Consider the following 21051-nt stretch of genomic DNA (forward strand, 5'->3'; position numbering starts at 1 on the left):
GGGTTCTCACGGGGAAGCTTTTGCAAGGACTAACAGCTGACTACCTGGAAGAGCCGTACTGGGCTTCTCAGCTGAAAGTCCATGTTTGCATATCTTGCCATGTAGTCATTTCAGATTATTCTATCAAAGGCAAGAATTCTTAGCCCCAAGTAATTCTGTCTATATTTCCCTAGACCACCGTATATTGAAATTGACCCCTGCAATGTTCAGAAGTAGCAAATTTTCTCATCAGGTCCCATTTGGTTTTTAAATGTACGAATCCTGATTTTCAGAAGAGTGCAGTGGGACCTGAATGTGGGGTTATGGAAAGAGACATATACTGTACATCCCTCATAACGGAGTCTCTAGGAAACCTGGCCAAAATTTCCTAGTTAAAAAAAATTGTTTCATGTGTATGAAATATATATTCAATATCTCTGATCCATTGCATATTTGAAATTACGTTATATGAGCTAAAGGGGAAAAAATAAAAAGAAGCAAGTCTGAAACCTATTTAGAATTTTAAAAGCTTTCATAATAACCTCAAGGCCATGCAGACCACATTAAAAAATTGAAAATCTTCCACAGATGACATAGGCTTAGAGGCAATTTTTGCTACAGAGCACATGAATAACCATCATTATGACACATCACCCTCCCACCTCTGATCACAGTTAATTAAAAGAAAGCATGTGTCATGAAGCTATCGCATCAGATGTTTAACCAACAAAACAGGACTACATTGAGCTCTGCTGCAAAAATTTGTATCACGGACTATTTTATCTTATAACATTGAAAGAATGAGGCTGCAATTCAGGTAGGGGAGGGGGGCAGACCTAAAGAAATGGTTACTATCAACTGTCTAGACGGATTACATTTTTGTGGTGTGTGAAAAGGCGCTGTTCTTACTGCCAGATTTTTTGTAAGAACCCATGGCACTTAAGAGAACAGGGATCCCTGGACAAACAACAAACTCACAGCCACGCTCAGAGAAATGCGAAGCACGGCTAACACTTTGAACATAAAGACTACTAGAAACGTCAAGAGCAGCGTGCACAGGACTGTCTCATGATTTACAAATCTAGACTTGGTAATTCTCTTCTCTCAGGTGGGCTCTAAGGAAAAAATATTATTTAATCTTGGGCAAGTCACTTCCTGTCACTGTGTCTCAGATTCCTACTTCAATATAAGAACAACAGGAATCCTTTTTTTCCATTTTATGTCTGTTTGGCTTATTTAAATAATATAGTGCCTGGGGCAAAAAAAATCTCTCACGAGGCTAAATACATAGTATGTATTAGTATGAGAGAGAGGAAAAAAAAAATCCAATGATCAAAGTAAACAGTATCACTGCATTTTGATTAGGGTGTAAAATATAAGAAACCCAGGATAAATGTCTGCTTCATACTAGTTTCTGTATTCGACCTGGGAATAACCTTTTCTCTCCATCTAAGTTCCTCTAATAAGCAGGGAGTGCACTAATTCTACCTTCCCAGCATCCCTCTGAAATACAATACAGACTGTGGTCCTCCCCCACTACTGTAGTAACAGGGCAAGCAAAGGAAGCTTGAGACAACCTTCAGCGCAACCATCAGATGTGGTCTGCAATTTTACAATGTGTAAGAAGTTGCTTCATTTTGCCATGGTATTATTAGAAAAGACTGAACCACACGATAATGAGCAGCCTGCCACGGGATCCTAAAGGATCTGTCAACCCACCAGCAGCATAAGCATCCCACATTCATCAAGTCCTCTAGCCACCAGAAAAGGTCATGAGTTTTTCAACTAAGTATTCAAGCACTGAGTTATCAAATCTTCCCTATCTTTTTTATTCCTTGACAAATCAGGGAATTTGCAAGGTAAAAATCAATGAAAGACATTTACTTTTATTAGAAAGTCTAATTTTACTTGGGATTAAAAGCATTCACAGAAGTTCAACATTTCAACACTTTTTATGCCTTCTCTGCTTATATACTGATGCTTTTAAAGATCTAAAGATGAAGGGGGGGACGGGATTTTAAGTTATCAAAACAAGCTGATCAACTGATGTGATCAGACTCTCCCTCTTTACAGATCTGCAGTTCATAAACAGGTTTCAAGGTTTTAACCTTTCGTCCTAAATCAGGATGGGAAATCTTGGTAAATATTTTAACAGAAAAAAGGTATGGCCTTTCCAGTTTTAATACACACTATAAATTTAGACAAAATAAAAAATACTTCACAAGAAAGGGCAATTAAGCCCAATCTGGAAGAAACCATATATAGCTGATGCTTGGCAAACTAAGGAATATATGCAATCCAGCTGAAATGTAAAAAAAATAATGAAGAACACAAACAAAATAAACCCACCCCCAAACAAACACAACTGCAATGAGGCAAAAGATAAAAGAACAGAAGGACAGATGACAGAACACGGCATGATCTGATTCTCCCTAGTGCAAAAACACTATCAGACACAAAAAACTAGATTTCTGAGTCTTTATCTATCTCTTTGGCTCCTAGTCGGCTCCCTTTATAGTCAATTAAAAAAATCTGGCAGCTTTCATGCCTCTCAAAATGGATGAATTGCCTCAGCAAGTGCCTATTTCCTTCCCAATTAATAATTAGAAACTTAAAACTAGGCAGATCAATCGCAGAGTAAGAGACTGAAAGACGGGTATGGGTTTACATGGCCCCAGAACTGCAGAAAACTGCAGTGAGGTCCATGAAGGAATCTGATGCATCACTACCAAGTATGGCCCTACATACATCTTACAGGCATAGGAATGGCAGGTGCATGTCTCATCTGGTCTCCTTAGAGAATGCAGGGTAACGTATGGAAGCCCACAATGAGATTCACAGACAAGAACCTGATTAGTTGGGGACTAGCCCGCTGTAGCCAGTAGAAAAAGCTAAGGCCATCTTCTAAAAGCAAATGTCTTGCAACTTACTGCCAGATCTTCCTAAACTGAAGCTTGAATTCAAGTTATTAGACAGCATCTATTGGTACCACACCAACACAGAAAATTAAGCTGTATACACAAATATATATGCACCTCATCATGCCATAGCTGTGATGCAAAGGGAATCCAATTAGACAGACTGGAACCTATCCAGAGCAGAACTAAAACGCCTTTTTTTTTTTTCCAAAGAGGCATTAACAATTACATAGTCAATGTTTGAGGTTTATACTTCATAGGGCACAATCTAATGTGTTCAGTTCCTCAAAAAACAAACCCAGTAAAGGATTTATGCTGCAGGGAGACAGTCTTACAACATACGCTACATCATTAAGTATATGTGCTACTAACTAGCTGGGATTTTTCAAGTTTCTTAATACATCTACTGAATATCTGGTGTATAACATGAATATTTCAGGGGCTTCTGGAATGTTTACTGACTTGTGCAAAGCACACCTTAACACCACCAACCTTAAAGGACATTTTTAAGGAGTGTGAAAATTCCTGTATTACAACATGAATTGTTTTCTATCAACAAAAATAAACAAGTAAAGTTAGAGACCTTAATAAATTATAATAATATTTAGGTATTTAGAAAAAAGCACACTCACCTTTTCATCTAGATTTCCATTACGGTCAAACTGGTAGAGTGATGCGAGATGAGTGATAATCCACCAGCTAAAACTCAATGGGTCTTTACATTGAATTGTTTCAAAACCAGACATCCTTTCAGAACTACTTGGCCTTTCAAAGATACTCTTCAGAGTTTTGTTCACCAAGCTCCAGAAACACTGTAGAAAATGCAAGAGTAAATTTGAACTGTGGTGAATAACAAAGCCTATGTTAACAACTTGCTCTTACAATACCATCCTATTGATCAATTTGCTTTTACAGAGAACAAGCAAAATGACAGTCATTTAAAGAAAATAAAAAACAGTGTTCAGTATCACCAGAGAAAACCTGGAGCTACTTTAGAATGTCGTCTCTCAAATGCTAGTAGAAAGCAATGTGAAAGGACAAGCTTTGGTCACAAGGAAGAACATGGTGTGATACTTCACAGGCAAAATTACAAGCTGACGGAATGACAATGTGCGGATGGGATGGTGCACCAACACTCACATGAGAGAGATTAGAGTTCTTTAATGAAGACTTCTTACAAGAGATTTTTGAAAAACTTTTAGTGCCAGACTAACCTAACCAAGAGGAAGACAGTAGTAGACGGCAGAGAATCAGTCTGAAAGACAGCAAACTGAGGTTCCCTGTTTTGTTCCAAGTTTGTTCCAACACTGACAAACTGATTCTCTATGGCTCATATCCCTGTCTATACCACAATATTACTACTTCTTACAGCCTGTGCCTGTCTTTCCTAGTTCTACAGAAACTCTCTGAGACTTCTTTGCACCTGTATTTCACTTACTTTAGCTGGGTCCTGATCCTAAGTTATGCTTCAAAGTGCTAGTGCAAACACTTAACACTAACACAGTTTCATTTGTTTTGTCCACCTTTTCATCTATTGTCATTAACAAGTAAATAACTATCAGTACAAACATTCCACTACAAAGTACCTCATGCTACACTAACAGAACAGTACTCATTGCGCAGATGGCAGCTTTGGTTTTTATAAGGATTATTTCAGAAAACTTTCAAAGGATTTTGACACTTCTTAATATTCATTCAGAGAAACATCAGCTCAATTCTAACCAGCAGTCATGACAGAAAAATCAAAACACTAGAAAACATTAGCAAAGGAAGAGAACAAAATGGAAAACATCGTTATGCAGTGTAGAAAAGCACGTGGCCACCTAACCAATACTTTGAATACTGCATGCAATCCTGGTACTTGAAATTCAAAGGACAGGAATAGGATGTGGTAGTATGTGAAAGATTCAGACAAAGATGACCACAGATAATGGCACCTGTAAAAAGAATGACTGAATACAGTAAGACTCTTCAGCCTAGAAAAGGCAGAAGGTAGGAGATACCAGAAAAAAAAAAAAGTCTGAAGAGGCATATAAAGTTATATTGGTAGAAGGAAGGAGAACAGGTAGTGATTGGCTCTTCCCAAGTATAAGGGGATATCAAAAGATGTCAGCAACTACAAGATTCAAAAACAAAAAACCAGGTTGTTCTTATAAAAGTAGTTACCCTCTACAAGAGAGTATCTCAAAGACAGAAATATGGGCTAGATGGATCATTGGTCTGACTGTACCTGTGTTTCTAATACCTGGAGATGAATCATTGCATGACGTAACACACAAATTGCAAATAATAATAAAAATTTAAAAAAATGGGTAAAGATGGTTTCTTTTCTTTTGTTCTACCATACAACTTTCACAGTCTGTTCCTTTGCTTTGCTTTCCTTAGCACAAGGAGCACTCCTTATCAGTGCCCTAGGTGATAACCAAAGGGTACACTAAAAACCTAGCGTGAGGACTCGATGCACATTCAAGACGGCAGCCTAAAGCATCCCAGTTCGCATGCTGTCCTCCTAAAGCAAATATGAACTTCAGTTCTACCATCAGATAAGGGAACTAGTGCATTCATGGCAATCTGGGAATATTTGGCACCTGTAATGCATATGTAACACACGTGCATACGTAACGGTATTCTTCCATTACCTCTGTGTGAGAACCTTTATTTCTGTGGTCCAGCAGCTGAATAAGTAGAATCCATAATTCTTTAATGCAGATACAGGAATAATGGTGACTAGTAAGAGCCTCAGAAGGTCTCACCTGAAAAAGAATATGCAACACAATTATTCAGAGAAGTGTTATTTTTTAAATTGTATTTTATGTACCAATATTTCCTCTTGGTTTGGTTGTTTGGTTTTGTGGTTTTTTTTCTGCGGTTAAATAATATAGCTACAATTACATATTAGAAAGTGCATTATTCCATTAACATCCAAAATAAGTCTCTTGCACAACAAAGACTGTTTCCTAATTCTACATAAGTTATAGGCTGTACTACTTCTTAGTTTCTTCTAAGCCACTTTCAAACATTATTTAATCAAATGAAAATGGGATGCTGAGGCCTAAATGAAAAGGAATTGCAATAAATACTGATTCGTTGTCTGACAGTAGGGAAAAGAGAAAATGATTGATTAGATTTTCTTGATGTTCTTGGGAAGATAAGAAAGAGATTTCAAATGATTTAATAGCTATTATTGTTGTTATTTTTAACTGAAAAATCCTTAATGACTAGGCATAATGCTAGTGGAATATGTTTTTGTTGGCATGAGGATGTTAATGTTCCCACAACATTTCACAAAATCTGCTTTTCGGTAAATTTACTGCAAGGCATTCTTTTAATATGCAGAAAACAGCATATTTCAAGTCATGTACGTTATTTGATTACTATTCCATATTTAACAAAATTCACTCAGACTGATGCATTTCAAATGCAAAGTAGTCTTCTTGTGATTCATCTTTCAGTTTTACATTCCCTGAATTGTGAAACAAAATAAGCAAAACAGCAAAAGGAAGTGCTAAATACATAAAAATTCTCTGTACACTTTAATGTTTTTAAGACCTACCGGCACTGTATTTGAAATAATCATAGTATAGACAAAACATTACTTACTCTGTCTTAGGACCTATGAATCCATGGAACTGTATTCAGAAGTGGTAAAAACAGTGAGAAAGAGCTTTGTTTAAACAGTGTAATTCAGCACATTTTACCTTCAGCAAGGACACAAAGGCAGAAATGTAGGAAGGAGGCAAGACAACGCAGCTCATACTCAGTGTATCCCTAAACAATGAGTAGTCCAAGTATGAATGATCAACCTACAGTCCTCTAAAGAAAACAGAGTGAACTGGGCACCTTGAGCAACTAATTCATCTAAATCACTGCAGAACTGTTTCTGTCCTTCCCTGACAGTGAAAAAAAACCTAACTAAGACTAGTTTAGCCAACTAACTCCTAGACGCATAGATTTGATGAGACGAATGCTGAATTTTTATATCCTCATGCTCTTCCTGATCCATTCATGCACAACTATTCTCAAATTACACCGGTACTTAAAACCCTTTCTGAATTTGGAAACCTAATTGTATAAAATACAAATTAAATCAAAATATGCAATGCCAGTGACAGCAGTAGCCGTGTGAAAGAGACATTACAGAAGAGTGAATGACGAAAAATCACTCTCGCAATTAGAAGAGCAAGTATATCACCAATAGTTTCAAATCTATAAAATATTCTATAAGGATACAGACTTTTTATTTATCATCCACCATTGTAATATGTTTACAACTACTGTTTTCATACAACTCCAAAACAGGTTTATATACTGAACACTTAATTAGAAATATGAATTTATAAATGTGACACATAGTTTGTTTTTCTCTCTCTATAAAGAACCCTGCTTACGCTATGAAATTTCCAGGGTGGACCTTGACAATCAATTTAAGAACATCGTGAGATCAATACTGAAATATATAAAATAATTATATTGTCACATTCCACATATGCTGTTTAGAGCTCTTCATGTGCCTATGCCACCTCACGCTTCTAGTTCAAGATCTGTTACGGGAATCTCTCAACAACCTGAATTAATCTTATGTCAATATTATATTAAGCATCAGTGTAACCACCAGAGTCCATTGAAAAATTCATTATTTAACTACTGAAGCGTCTCAAAAATACTCTGGTTATGACTCATCACCAAAGAGCAAAACAGATCCCTCAGAAAGAGGCAGTCTACTTATTACAGATGCAGTGTAACACTGGAGGGATTTATGGAAGTATTAGGAACACAAACTATCTTACAAGTGAGACTTTCAAGCCTTTTACATGGAGAAACAGTTGTTGTAGCAACTAGGTTTCTTCACCTACTACTTGCACCTACTATTGTGCTCTTCTGCAAGATAGCAGGATCTCTTCTGATGGAGATGTGCAGTATCCATCCAGGATAGAGTTTGGCTAGTAGTATCAAAGCAAGACACCACACAGGTATTTGTCAGACTAAGGATTACTGAGACATTGTTTTCTTCAGAGATAGTCTGGATTTTCTCTTGCAACATCCTGAGTTCAGTGTCTGGGTAAGAAGGGTTATAACCTCAAACTGTGGTACTGTTGGGGTAACAGAGCTCTGGTGCCCCAGAGATGTGCTGCTGAAAACAGAAAGAAGATATCCAAGGACATGTATTTCTCTGCCAAAGATATCTCAAGAGCACAATGGGCTCAGTACATGATCCAAGTCAAGCAGATCCAAGTCACCAGAGCTGCTCAAGAAACAGATCTGAAAAGATGAATATGGAGTATGTCCCTCCTTCCAAGGTTACCCACAAACGTTCAGAGCTGTGCTTCTGAATATTCTCAGCCAAAAGCTTAATATGTTTTAGTGGTAAGCTGACAGTGTAATCTATTGTGGTTATCCTTTGTGTTTTCAACAGTTTTGAGGGACGTTATTTCCATTACTGGATTATAGCAATGAATGCATACTACTGGAGGCACCAGCTGAAGATCCAGCTCAAGTCCAAGCTCCACTTCAGAAATTGCTCTCAAATAAAACTGGTTCAAGCTGTGCAGCCCAAGCCTAGAGAGAGGTGAAGAAAAAGCAGTGGCAAAGCAATCTTCTCTCTTTGTAATGTGGCTTTATGGAAGTAGGATGAATCTGTCATTTTAACATCTGACATTTCAAAGCCTACCATCAAGCACAGTGGTCAACAGATACTATTTGAATCTTCCTTTCAAAAAATTACTCTCATTTATTTGCTTTTTGATGGGGGAGGGGGTTGCAGTATTATCTGATAATTTAATAGATCAAAACTGGTTTTAAAAGGTAACAGTTCTCTACAGAAAGATAGTTTAAAAGAAGTTATCTAATGCTACTACTGCCATCTCCTCCCCTGCTGCACCTGCCCCAAACAGTAATATGAAAGAAAGGGAACTCAATTTTTCATCTCTTTATACTAGGAAAACATGTATTATAAGTGGCCACTGCTATTTATTCTCAGAGTTCAGTCCTGCACTCATGGACCACACATACCAATCGGAAGCAGGTTTCACAATGACACAGCAAAGAAGACTACGCAGCTCTTTTACAAGCTGCTATATGGAGCTATGATGACTTTCTAGCTCTGGAGTGCTCAAAACAAGTGAGAAAAACACTGCAGCTACAGAAGGAAAGGAAAAGAAAAGAAAAGTACAAGGCTTCCCTTGACAAACGTAGAAGCACTGTAACAGAAAGATGCAATAGGAACAGTGCAACAATAAACTGTAATATGACATTGTGCAAGTGTCCACTTAGGTTACTGCCAGCATTACAGTCATTCTCTTTTTGTTCCTGTTGAGAGAGTTTGAAAAGATTTTTTTTTTTTTTTGCATCTATAGCTCTAAACCTTTTACACTGTGCCATGTTTGGCATTAAACCTGGAACACTGAACTTACAAAATGTGGCACTCACTTCTGCTCTGTACACAGTGCATTTCAATATTACTCTCTCATTCAACTGCCAGATGGTCATGAATAAATATAACACAATTTGAGCTCCTAACAAATAACACTCTTTAAAACATGGAGATATAAAGTCATACATAACATTTAAAACTTAGCAGTAAGAAGTCATCTATGCATCGGTGCAATATCTAATTTATATGGTTCCCAATACAAGCATCTAACTGCCCATGTCCTATATAAAGAAAAAAGTTACCTTTATATACTTGTTGATAGACAAACTTATTAAATCAGATATGAGTCTTCCACAGTGTTTTTCAAACAAACTGATACTGGTTAAATTTTCTCCAGTTAGATTTATGAAATGGTTAGCATATACAACTTGTCCTAAAACACAAAAGAAAATTAGACGTATTTAGTCCTGGGTTTGGCTGTAGGAATACAAGACAGACAGGATATTTTTTTTTATTTTTTATATATATATGTCTCTTAGAATTGGTATGTTGAGCCATACGTAATTTTAATTTACAAACTCATTTGGGAAAGTTCATCCATTCTAAGTCCAAGCTAGACCCTTCATTCTTACACTGAAGTCTGGTATTATTCTGGTTGACAGTAAAATAGTTTGGCACTTTACAGCCTTTTATTGGCACAGTTTTTGCAGCAGAATAAAGATTTATTTATCTGCAAGTTCCTCTTTGTTACATGCCAGTGCGCATGTTCTGAAATCATGACATGTTTTGCAGATATGCAAGTTGATGACAAACAATTCTGGAAAGGTCTAACACTTTCCTTCAGATGTGTTGATGTAAAAAGCTGGCACGATCATATTCCAGCTTGAGCATTTGTAGGCATTAACACAGATAAAATGGTAAAGTTAAGAGGCTGAAAGATCTTATCCCACAAGCTTTCCAACAGTACAACCCCCTTGACATCAGTGGAACAGAAAATACGTAGAACAAGCCTGTATTTTATTCTTGGAAATGCAGGGTGAAGCCCTGAACTCACTAGCCTGCCGCTGGTCTCAGCAGTGTGAAGTTTCCACTCAGCACACTTTACAGAACGAGATGAGAACCTAAGAAATTCTACAAGGCATGTAAGAATACAAGATAAGATAATACATGCAGAGATACTACTGTCTTGACTAGTAAATGTTGTTAAAAAGCACGAGCTTATGAAAATGGATTACTGCATTGTTATTCAGAACTCTATCTAGAAATAAGTATAGAATTCTGGACAATAAATTGCCTTCAATAGGTTTTCCATCCTTTCTCCAAAAGCTCCCCCCAGAAAAAAAACAGGTTATCCCAAAATGGATATAAAAGAAACTTAGAATTATAGAACAAACATCCAACCCACACATGATCCGGTAACAGAGACATGCAGAAACAGTGAAGATGCATTAATCTGAGCGAGGCTGGGTTGTGACAGCACTCAGAGCAGGCAAAAGCTAATCCAAGAGCTCAGATTTAGTACCAGTTACTCGGGCTAAACATACAGTACATTCTTTCTAGACCTTAATGTTACCCTAACTGTTGCAATTCCTATATGAAACTTACATTGATAATTCATAATTCATACAACTGGGCAGTGTAGAAAGTTTGGTTCTAGTAACACAATGGTTATAGAAGAAAATACACATTTTTGGATTTATTTTGCTAGCATGACACGAACAATAGACATAATTCTCACAAAGCAAACAAATTTCTGTATTTTAACAATTCTTCAGCAAAGTGAACTACTTTGAAGTTGTGTTCTTCAATTGCATTCTATTTTTTATCTAGCTTCTATGAACAGCTTACTCTTATCAATATACTTTGTCCTTTAAAAAAAAAGGTATTGCCTTGCCCTTTTCTTCCTGCACTTTTACCGAGGCTTCTTCTTTTGCCCAGCATTTTCTTAGTATCCCATATGGTTAACAATGCAAATACTCTGTTCTGAGATTCTTTGTTCTGGTCCATCCTTGGACACTTTTCCTACATTGTTTCCATCAAATTGTTGTTCACTGTTGCGAATTCTGCATCTCTGCAAATGCATTTTTATTTGCAATGTCAAAAAGTGTATTGTTACTAAATATTTAGTATGTTGTAAGCGTCAGTTGAGAACAAGCTTCGTAATCCTGGACAAGTTTTGATACAACAAATTCCTAATAATATTTCATTTAATTTGAGCAACATGAAGAGCCACAGAGAACCTGCTTTCACCATATTTGAGTTTACCCAATTAAATATAGCTAAGCTTAAAAACTACCAAAAGTAGTAAATGATTCTGGACAAATTAAGATGTGAAATCCAGGTAAGTCATATGTAAAAGAATAAGTTCAAGAAAAAAACCCCGCATACTTACTCATCATTTTTTCACCTAGTACATGAAGAATTTCCAATACTAGCCAATTAATATCCAAGTGGAGGTGTAGTAAATGCCACGATGGGGGAAAGATCTGTGATTAGAAATACACACATTTATTTATTTTTAACATTTCTTTAGTGAATTCTGGATACTGTACTAAGACACGTGAAGATGAGCATACATTTTACCTTCAATGAACATTATGGATATCTATTATCAAACACACTGTAAGATACAAACATGTCATTCAGTTAAAGAAAAAAAAAGAAAAGAAACCTTCATGACAGTTAATTCTGTCGGTAAAGGATGTTCATGAAGTCTTTAATATAATGTAAACTACAATTTGAACACGTCTTGATTCAAGCTTGGCAGGTTATAACACCCTTAGTTATCTTTTCTTTTCCAGAAAGGTATTAGGTAGCACACAAACTGCTAAACTCCTCTTAAAGTAATTCCAAAATTTCAATATTGTCTTCCTTAAAGTTTACTTGAAATTACTTTTTCTTTCATCAGCTCAACAGTGGCCCTACTGACAAGCTAAACAAACAGAAAGATTCAAAATACTGCTTCTCAGTGGATCATTCATCTCCAGATATCAGTTTTTACAACTTGAGACTGAAATTTCTTTTTTTCTTTCTAAAAGATTTGAAAGCATTAGTTATTAGATGTATGCACAAATCAATGGTGTATACTCCACTAGCGTTTAACGTTGCGGTGCCTACTTTCATGTCTGCACTTTTCTTCTTTATATGCATGATCTTTTCCTATTTGGAGTCAGATTTCAAAATGTATTTCTAAAAAAGTGCCCCTCCTATTGGGAAGCTGAGAAACTTTAAACATTAGTAAGGACAACCACCGAAGAATTTTTTTAACATGCTACGCTAATTCAAGCCTACTTATCTACCTGTAATTGGTATTATCATTTGTATAGTGTAGGAAGAATTCTAAAAGCTATAAAACATAATAGTACATATATAAATAAAAACAACAACAGAAAATCCAGAGCGTATTAGTTGTGTTTGTCAAGTACGGGATGGCACTTAGTTAATAAAGGGAAAAAAACCTCAAAATATAAAGCGTAACTTCAATTCCAGCCTGAAGAAAGATTCATTCTTATTCAGCCAAAATTTATCAAGTTGAATACGCACTGCTACACACACACAAAAAAATATTAAAATTATAAAAGATGTCAACCTTTGCCTGATGTTGAATAGTAAATGCTGCCAGGACACTACTAGGGAGTTCACAAAGGTGACCAATGTGCATGGTCAAAGCATGAAGCTCTTCCACCAACGCCGAGGGTAACTGAGCTTCTAGTTCTTCATATGGATGGAGCATTCCATCATTTTCCAGTTTAGGGGGTTCTAGATACCTGAACACACAGACACACAGTCAGAGAAGAGGTAAGAAGCAGCTACACAAAGCTCAGTACGTAAGTTAGTAAATTGTGTGCAAATCTCACCTGAAGATGAAAACCTTCACATAGTGCAAAAACTCAATACATTGATGCCTGATGCTCTCCGCTTCAGAGTGCAAGTTTGCAGCTTGACCTGAAGTAAAAGAGATTAATAGCTTAAAGCAGATGTGCCCACACTGTAACTCATGTAGCGTATGCATTCTCCACAATAATTAAACCAGACCACTGGAACGCCACCCTCTTTTCTGAGGACAATTTAGGAGGTGGCTGGTGGCAAACACCCACTCCTAAATGTCATCTTGCCAGAGGGATCCATTCTTTATTTTATCATCTTAGGCACATATCCAGAGGGAAAAGAAGGCATCCAGTCCCTCAGGAAAGGTGGGCAGAGGCAAGCAATCAGTGCTAGCAGAAATCATTCAGCCCTACTGCTCTGTTCCCCATCTGCTTCCAAGACACCTTCAGAAAAGACATGTGTGAAACAATTTCTCAGCGTCTTCTTCTCTTGGGGAACTTAGGCAGGTGGACTTATTTGGAAACATGTAACTTCTCCTCCTAGGAAGCATCGGATTGTTGCACAGTGCCTTAAAATGTGTAATTCTAAGAGCTGTCCTTTCACGACCCTGTAGCCTGCCTTTCACCTGCAGCTCCGTATCATTTCAGCAACTTATTGCAGCTCTGTGTCTCCTTTCCTTTGCTCTCTGAAGCTGCTGTTCTCATGGTCTTACCCTCCTTATCTTGCACTTGCAAGCTCAAACACCATCATTATGGTAGAGATTCATTGGAAGCTATGGCCAGTGGTGTGGGAATCACTCCTTATTTATTCCTACACCTTGCCTTGTAGCTTTCAGCTTATATTAGAGAAAGATGAAACTTAGTGCATAACAAAGCAGATAAAGTCATTTAAATACCCAGTAACTACTGCCCAACAATATATATACACAAATGTTTAGCAACCAGTCAGCCTGCAACACTTGTATCTGATCAAGCGCATGCCAATCATTAGGAGCACCATAAATGGGAAAAGCAAACGAGGAGTTTGAGCAGGTCTCAATGAAAATATGTTGTACTAGAGGAAATGCGTGACAAAATCTCTTTGTCTCCTCCTGCACTGGACTGCATGTCCAGGGAAAGGCAGCCACCTTTGCTCCTCTACCCAGCTGGCCACTGGGGAATCTTCTCTTTCCTATTCTTGCTCTCTCTCTCTCCTCTTTGTTTTTCCCATCCCCTCCAGGTAACTTTGAGGTTCATGTATGCCCCTTGTTACTGAGCCCACAAATAAATTTTTGTGGACATAAGCCTACCTCAGTATCTTTTGAGCAACAACACTCACCGAGTGAAGCAATATTCCAGTGTACAGTCTACCCCCACCACATACAAAGCCATAGTACCCGCCATGGTAATGAACCATAGGTTTAGAGGCTCAAATCACTCTGTTCCAAATGAATTATTTATAGATATTACTGCTGCTTTGTAGAAATTACAAATATTTTCTCATAAGTTCTTGGAAGTTCTGTTTAAGCTAAATTTTATATTATAGTACCTCCCTACAAGATCTTTTGCATACTGTCAAGTCACTGATCAATGAAGTAAGTGGAACAAAACAGGAACAGCAGAGTGTGAAGAACAGATCAGGCATTTTCAAAAGCAACACAGAGCATAAAAAAAGATTTTATGTGGCTTCCATATTACACAATTCTCAGTATGAAGTCCCCAGAGCTCATTAAGACTAATAGGAAATTAAATGAAATGTATGATATTGATATCTGTATAAACATATATGCACAACAAAGATTTACTGACATAAAAATCTAAACTGAGGTTTTAAATAGTGGCAATAGCGCATTTACTTAAGACATCAGTAATACCTAACATCACACTGCCTGATCATTTTAAATATTTTAATCCTCACTACATTCCTCTACCACTAGCCTGCTTGTATCAAGGGGGAACTAAGTCATGGATATATCAGTGACTTGCTCTAAGTCACAAAGAAAGCCTGGTGCAAAGCATAAAATTCAACAGATTTTTATTTTTCTAGCTTATTTAACAAGAGGAAGAACGGGATACAGAGAAGAGAACCAAGCAGATGCTTAAATTTAAGGAAAAAGAACTACAGAACAGTTTATTGGTGTCCAGCTACCACACAAAAGTTCAAATTTCATTTAAAATAAGGTTATTTCCACTCATCTATTAACTGTCAACAAAATTAGACTTTTAAGATACAATCAACATGAAAAAAATTGATAAATTCATACCAATGACTTAAATGCCAGAGCATGACAATATCAAACCAAAATATTAAAATATTCACTTGTACTCTTAGAACACTAACAATTTGTCTGTAACGAGAAGATACTACAGTCAGTTCATTTCTGAGTAATTACTGAACTTCTCAACTTTGCTAAGTAATTCAGCCTTCAAACTTACAATAAGCCCAAGGCTGCAATAATCCTTCAGAAACATACTGCTTCTCATGCCTTAGTATTTAATTGAAACAAAGCATTTTGTAGTGATCTCATTTTATTGATCCCGCAGCGAACACAAATTAAGTTTGTAAATAATTCTAAACTAAGCGAATATAACTAACTTGTTTAAATGGAAGCAAAGAGAACACTGAAAAAAGTCCCAACTGCTGCCTATGTAACTAAAATAGTTATTGGGAGTTTTGATGCAACTTTCCATGTTTAATTAAACAAGTTACAAGGTAGTTCTACCTTAGGAGTGACATCTTAGCTCAAGTCAAATTAATGCGAAATTCCCCACTGAGGTCAGAATTGCCTGTGGACCTACTACACAGGCTGATCTGGCTGCAAACTGGCAACATTTCCACTATTTTCACACTACGTTACATCACTTGGTTGCCTATATCCATACCCATACTGCGGGTTTATGCTGTTCTGTGGCACATTCCATGAGCCCTTGGTCAAGAGTCAAAGCACAAGTGTGATCTGTGATAACGCGCTTCTATAATGAAAAGGCAGTCAGACACTTATCTCAATGTCAAATTAAATGTGTTAAACTTACCAAAATCAGATGAACTCATTTGTACTAGGTTTTCCAGTCTGTATATCTGTTGCCTAATTAAAGGAATACAAAGGTTTATAGTATTTATATAGGCAAAAGTTGTTTAACTACATTTTAATAAGATCTAAATAGAACGAGAGGTGAGAGCTGCTCCTTGTTTTGCATTTCTGAAAAAGCTTACAGAAACGTAGTGTAGGAAAGAGTATTAGCTGAAGGCAACAGACACATCCAAGTGTGAAGGGATGACAATGGACAGATTTTTTGCTTGTTTTTAAAAGATTAAACACAGTAACAACAAATACAAAATAAGCTACAGATCAGGGGAAGAAAAAAAAAAACAATCACACACACAAAAACCCCAAAAGCCATTCCCTGTGATCTTTGCATAAGTGTAACTCAACTTCATATTTTACCACAGAATAAAGATGAAAATTAGTCCTCGTGGCTCAGTATACGCTAAATTAATTCACTTGTGAATGAACACTAGTAAATTCTGTCAGCAGCTTTTCCCGCGTCCTGCTTAGAGTGGTCTGCTCCTTAACTTGAGCACAAAAGATAGCAACAAATATAGTAGAGAAAAGGAGAAAGTTTCTCTAGAAAAGTTAAAACTCAGTTCAGCTTTGGAGGGGGGAGAGCACTTTTAAAGAAGCTGTTAACTGCCACTGCAAATGAAAATTAAAAAAGCTGTAATGTAGGTAAGTACTCAGCCATATTCTGCAACAACTGTTATTTTCAAGTGGTTTCAAGTAGAGTCTCCACAGAGATAACGTGGTACTAAACTGAATACATGAAAAGCGCAACTGTGTAAGGCAGACTTTTGAAAGAAGATGCTGCATAAATTGAGGAAGGAGCTCTCTGCCTCATTTCTTATACAGTCAAAGCAGCAACTACTGAAAGATTCAAAAACAGGATGGTTGGATCCAACCCAGATCAAATGTTCTTATGAAAAAAATAAATTTAAAACTAGGTAGTGCCTACAAGGATCCAAAACCCTAGGTTGTAACCTGCATATTAACGGGCAGCCACTCATCTCCCTTCGCTCTTCCTTCCCTGGATGAAATCCTGTCAGCTACCCAAGATTATGTTCAGCCGTTTAGGTGGGTTGTGGGGTTTGTTTGTTTTGAAATCAAAGCTGAATTTCTGCATTAGCTTCTCAAGTATTTCAGCCATGTACAAAGGAAGGAAGTCTAAAGCAGGAGGACCTTATGCAAGAGGGCTGTTGAGGCTGAAGGTTAGAGAGTGTCAGAAAGGAGCCACATAGGAAAAAATAAAAGACTCTCTACTGAATGGACAAAAGATAGAATACAGTGGGCTGATAAAATAAAAGCACAAACGGGGCATGAGAAGCATAACAAAGGTATCATCAGTTACATAAGTCACTTTAATTTCAATTTGCATTTATACCTCAAAGATTAATCCTCATGGTTTTTAATCATTAAATCATTTGATTTGCAAATAAATATTCTAACAGCTAAGCCGGTACTTCTGTTTATTAATCAAAGATATATTGTCTTAATATACCCACTTAAATGGTTACATAGTTCTTAGTCACTTTCACTCACACATCTTCAATCACATTAAAAAAAAAAAATATCACAGGTAAGAACTCTTTTTACGTGCAATTAATGTATTTAACTTGCAGTTCTGCTGTATAATATTATTATTAATGACAATATTTAAAAATATTAAAAACCAATCTTTAATATTTACAGACATTAAAAAAGACTAGGTTTCTGTAAGTATGCATTTAAACATAGGTATTATCTGCACTTTATAAATTGAACTATTTACAGGCACCTTCCTCAAGAATCATTATAACTTGTACTTAACACATGATTTCTACAATGGAAAAAGGAGTTTTCCTACTTTCACTTGTCAACTGGTCTATAAGTGAAAGTGTTCCATTTTATGACTGAACAAATGAACTGGAAGAGAATATCTTTGCAGAAGGACTTGTCACACCAAAAGACAGCTTAGCAACAAAACTCTCACAGCCAAGAGTTAGCTGAAATCCATTATCCCTACCAGTTTGGTAGGTTTTAAAACATGTATAGCTTGAATAACTTAAAAACCACAACAAAATATATTATGCCTTAAGTTCATCTCTATTACAATTATAGAGCAGTTTATATTACAGAAAAAAATAATATTTAATTCAAGAGATCAATTACATCACTGTCTCACTGCCCAGTGATTTTATGTTAATAAACAGATCAGACTAATACTGAAAGGGATACACTGTTTCTTTTAACTAAAGTTATCCTCCACGTATTTAACTAAGTTATCCTCCTTTTTTTTTTTTTTTTTTTTTTTTTTTTTGAATCACAGTGGAGTCAAAGCTTGCATCAAACAAGCAAAGCTAAATAATACTAGTTTTAATATAGGTCCGGTCATCTATACCATCATGTTCCAATAAGCCAGACCCTATTAATGTTGTTTCACATCATGCCCTTGGCCATACCCTAAAGGGATGGAAGAATCTACTACAATAAAAGGAATGATGGAATATACCACATGTATTTGTGGAATCATACAAAAGCTCCTCTCCCATCCACTCTCTGTATGTGCCGTTCATCCTGAGGATTATCAGTAGCAAAGAGGATTATCGGTGATCTGTGTATTTGCATTGACCAGATTAAACATCTACATTGAATTAGTCAAACACTGAGTAACTGTATCTGAAGAGATTGCTGAACCTATCCTAATCCAAACAATTGAAGAAAGTGCTGCATCCAGCATTTACAGTATTTGATTTTTAACCTCCACTTTTCTTTCCGCCCAAAAAAAAGGATTTAAAATCTTTAAAAGCCAACTTTAATTATATCGGTAGCACAATCTCATTCAAGAAAATCTTATATAGTTTATTCATATATTCTGAAGCTAGGGCCTTGTAAATTAATCACAACACTGGTGTAATAACTATACTTATCATTTTTTATCTGGTGATGGCTAAGGTATGCACCACCCTGCTTAGAAGCTTATTATTAAGTCCCATAATATTAAAAACCTGTAACACAAAATTTACTTCTTCCCATAATTCCATGAGAAATCTGTGTCTTACCCATAACTTACTGGAGTGTTAGATAGACAGCATAACCTTTTGGGCTGCAGTGCATAGCCCAGTTTTTTATGATTTTACTATCAAAAACTCATAAAGTTTGTTACATCCTTAAGGTGGGTATAATTACAGAAGTGGATTAATTATAAAACACACCAACATCGTCATACCTAAGTAATCCAAAGAGAAGTCCACAGGATTCAACTAAAGCTGTTTCAGTAACCCACTGAAAGCCAAATATTTCCACTACATCATCTTCATAGCCATTTGGAGAAGGATCTAATCTCAATAAAACCCTGCAAAACAGAGCAAACAATATTTATACATTCCCTGGTAATATACCTATAGAATACAGTATCTACAGCTGCCTTATGTATCACTGACATTTTATCAATACATCAGCAAAGTGTATACAGATAGGAAGGTTGAAGCAGTGCTCTCAAAAGACAGACTGTTACACTGTTTATAGCAATATAATACACAGTACATAAAATATGACAACTCCTATCTCCGAGGGCAGAAAATCATGATACAGTCACAGGGCAAGGTATATTTTAGAAACAAATAAAAATTAACAAGCTACCACCCTGAAGCATCTTCATCCTTACAAAAAGGCTGAGACACAACATACATTCTGTCCTGAACAGAAGAACTAGAGAAGCTAGATTCTTCTATCTAACGTAGAAGAATCTTGCTACGTTAGATAACATGCTCCAGTGTAAGTTTGGAATCTGTCTCAGTGTACACTACATGCCTAAGAACTAATGCTAGAACATACATTTGCTCCTTTATATACATTTAATAATACTTCTATAGAACACACTGATAAAAGCACATCAATAAAAGCACACTTGTAGGTAGGTGAACTGTTGAGAGTCGCAAAACGTGACTTCGTTATTATAACTTAAACTAACACTAGGCCATGACTACCCCTTGCTCTGGCTAAAGAAAAATAAAATCAGAATTACCATTTTACACAAAGTGGTGAAAATCAGGCATCTGTACAGACTGTTAAATCATTACTAATTGTGCAAATATAAAAATATTTCACTAATGTGCTTTCAAAAAAAAATCACAGCAAGCTGCATAACAACAACAAAGACATCAAAACAAATTATTTCAGAATTTTCCTACTGAATTCCATAAAATACTTCAGCATAGATGAAGCTGAATTCACTAAGATGCAAGAAATGGTTCTATTTTTAAAAATAAAAAAATGTACTGTTTTCATTGTATTACACACCAAATTTCTATTCTTCTTGAACTGTGCACTATTACCAATTCAGTTCTCAGAGACAAAAAGGATCTGCGGAAGAATTGGCTCAATCTTCCACAACACCTGTAGTTCACTTGGCAATCTGCCTAAACGTTGGTCTGTTTTGAAGCCTTTAGCAATTAAATCCAGTTATTCCTGTTCTAGATAATGAAGGTAGAGTAGTCCCTCACATGCAGGGCTTTTCCAAGACTTTACAGTCCAAATAGACAAGGTGAATAAATGACAGGAGAACAGTATTATCGTGGCTGTAGTGACCTGGGAAACCTGTCTGCATACAAGCTCCTGAGTGAGTTTTCACATGAAATTGTCATGAAACATTTCTTTGCCAGTGTGGAATCCACTACTAATCTGTTCATGCAGATACAGGCTCTCTCAGTCCTCTGCTTGACAGCAATTTGAATGAATGTGCTCTGATTAAGAAAAAAAAGAACGATAAATAAGGTAGGGAACAGGGGAGCTGCAGCAGAGTACCCTTTAAGGCTTTAGAGAAAAGGCTGTGTTAAAAACTCCTAAAGTAGCAACACAAAATATAAGGCTTGGCAGAATGAACCCACAGTAAGTAGGTATTCAAGTTCAAAAGTATAAAGAAAGTACCGGGAAAGACAGACAGA

General features: G+C 36.5%; 1 protein-coding gene across 1 annotated transcript in view; it reads right to left on the minus strand.

The window, feature by feature from the left end:
* Window positions 1-21051, minus strand: part of MMS22L (MMS22 like, DNA repair protein) — a 92776-nt gene that overhangs the window by 69368 nt on the left and 2357 nt on the right. The window contains 8 exon segments of the mRNA XM_074150714.1: window positions 3530-3709; window positions 5537-5650; window positions 9570-9700; window positions 11660-11753; window positions 12857-13034; window positions 13125-13212; window positions 16107-16159; window positions 19335-19460. Coding sequence (XP_074006815.1) covers window positions 3530-3709; window positions 5537-5650; window positions 9570-9700; window positions 11660-11753; window positions 12857-13034; window positions 13125-13212; window positions 16107-16159; window positions 19335-19460 — 964 coding nt within the window.

This window comes from Numenius arquata, chromosome 7 (genome assembly GCF_964106895.1).
Source record: "Numenius arquata chromosome 7, bNumArq3.hap1.1, whole genome shotgun sequence".
Lineage (NCBI taxonomy): Eukaryota > Metazoa > Chordata > Aves > Charadriiformes > Scolopacidae > Numenius > Numenius arquata.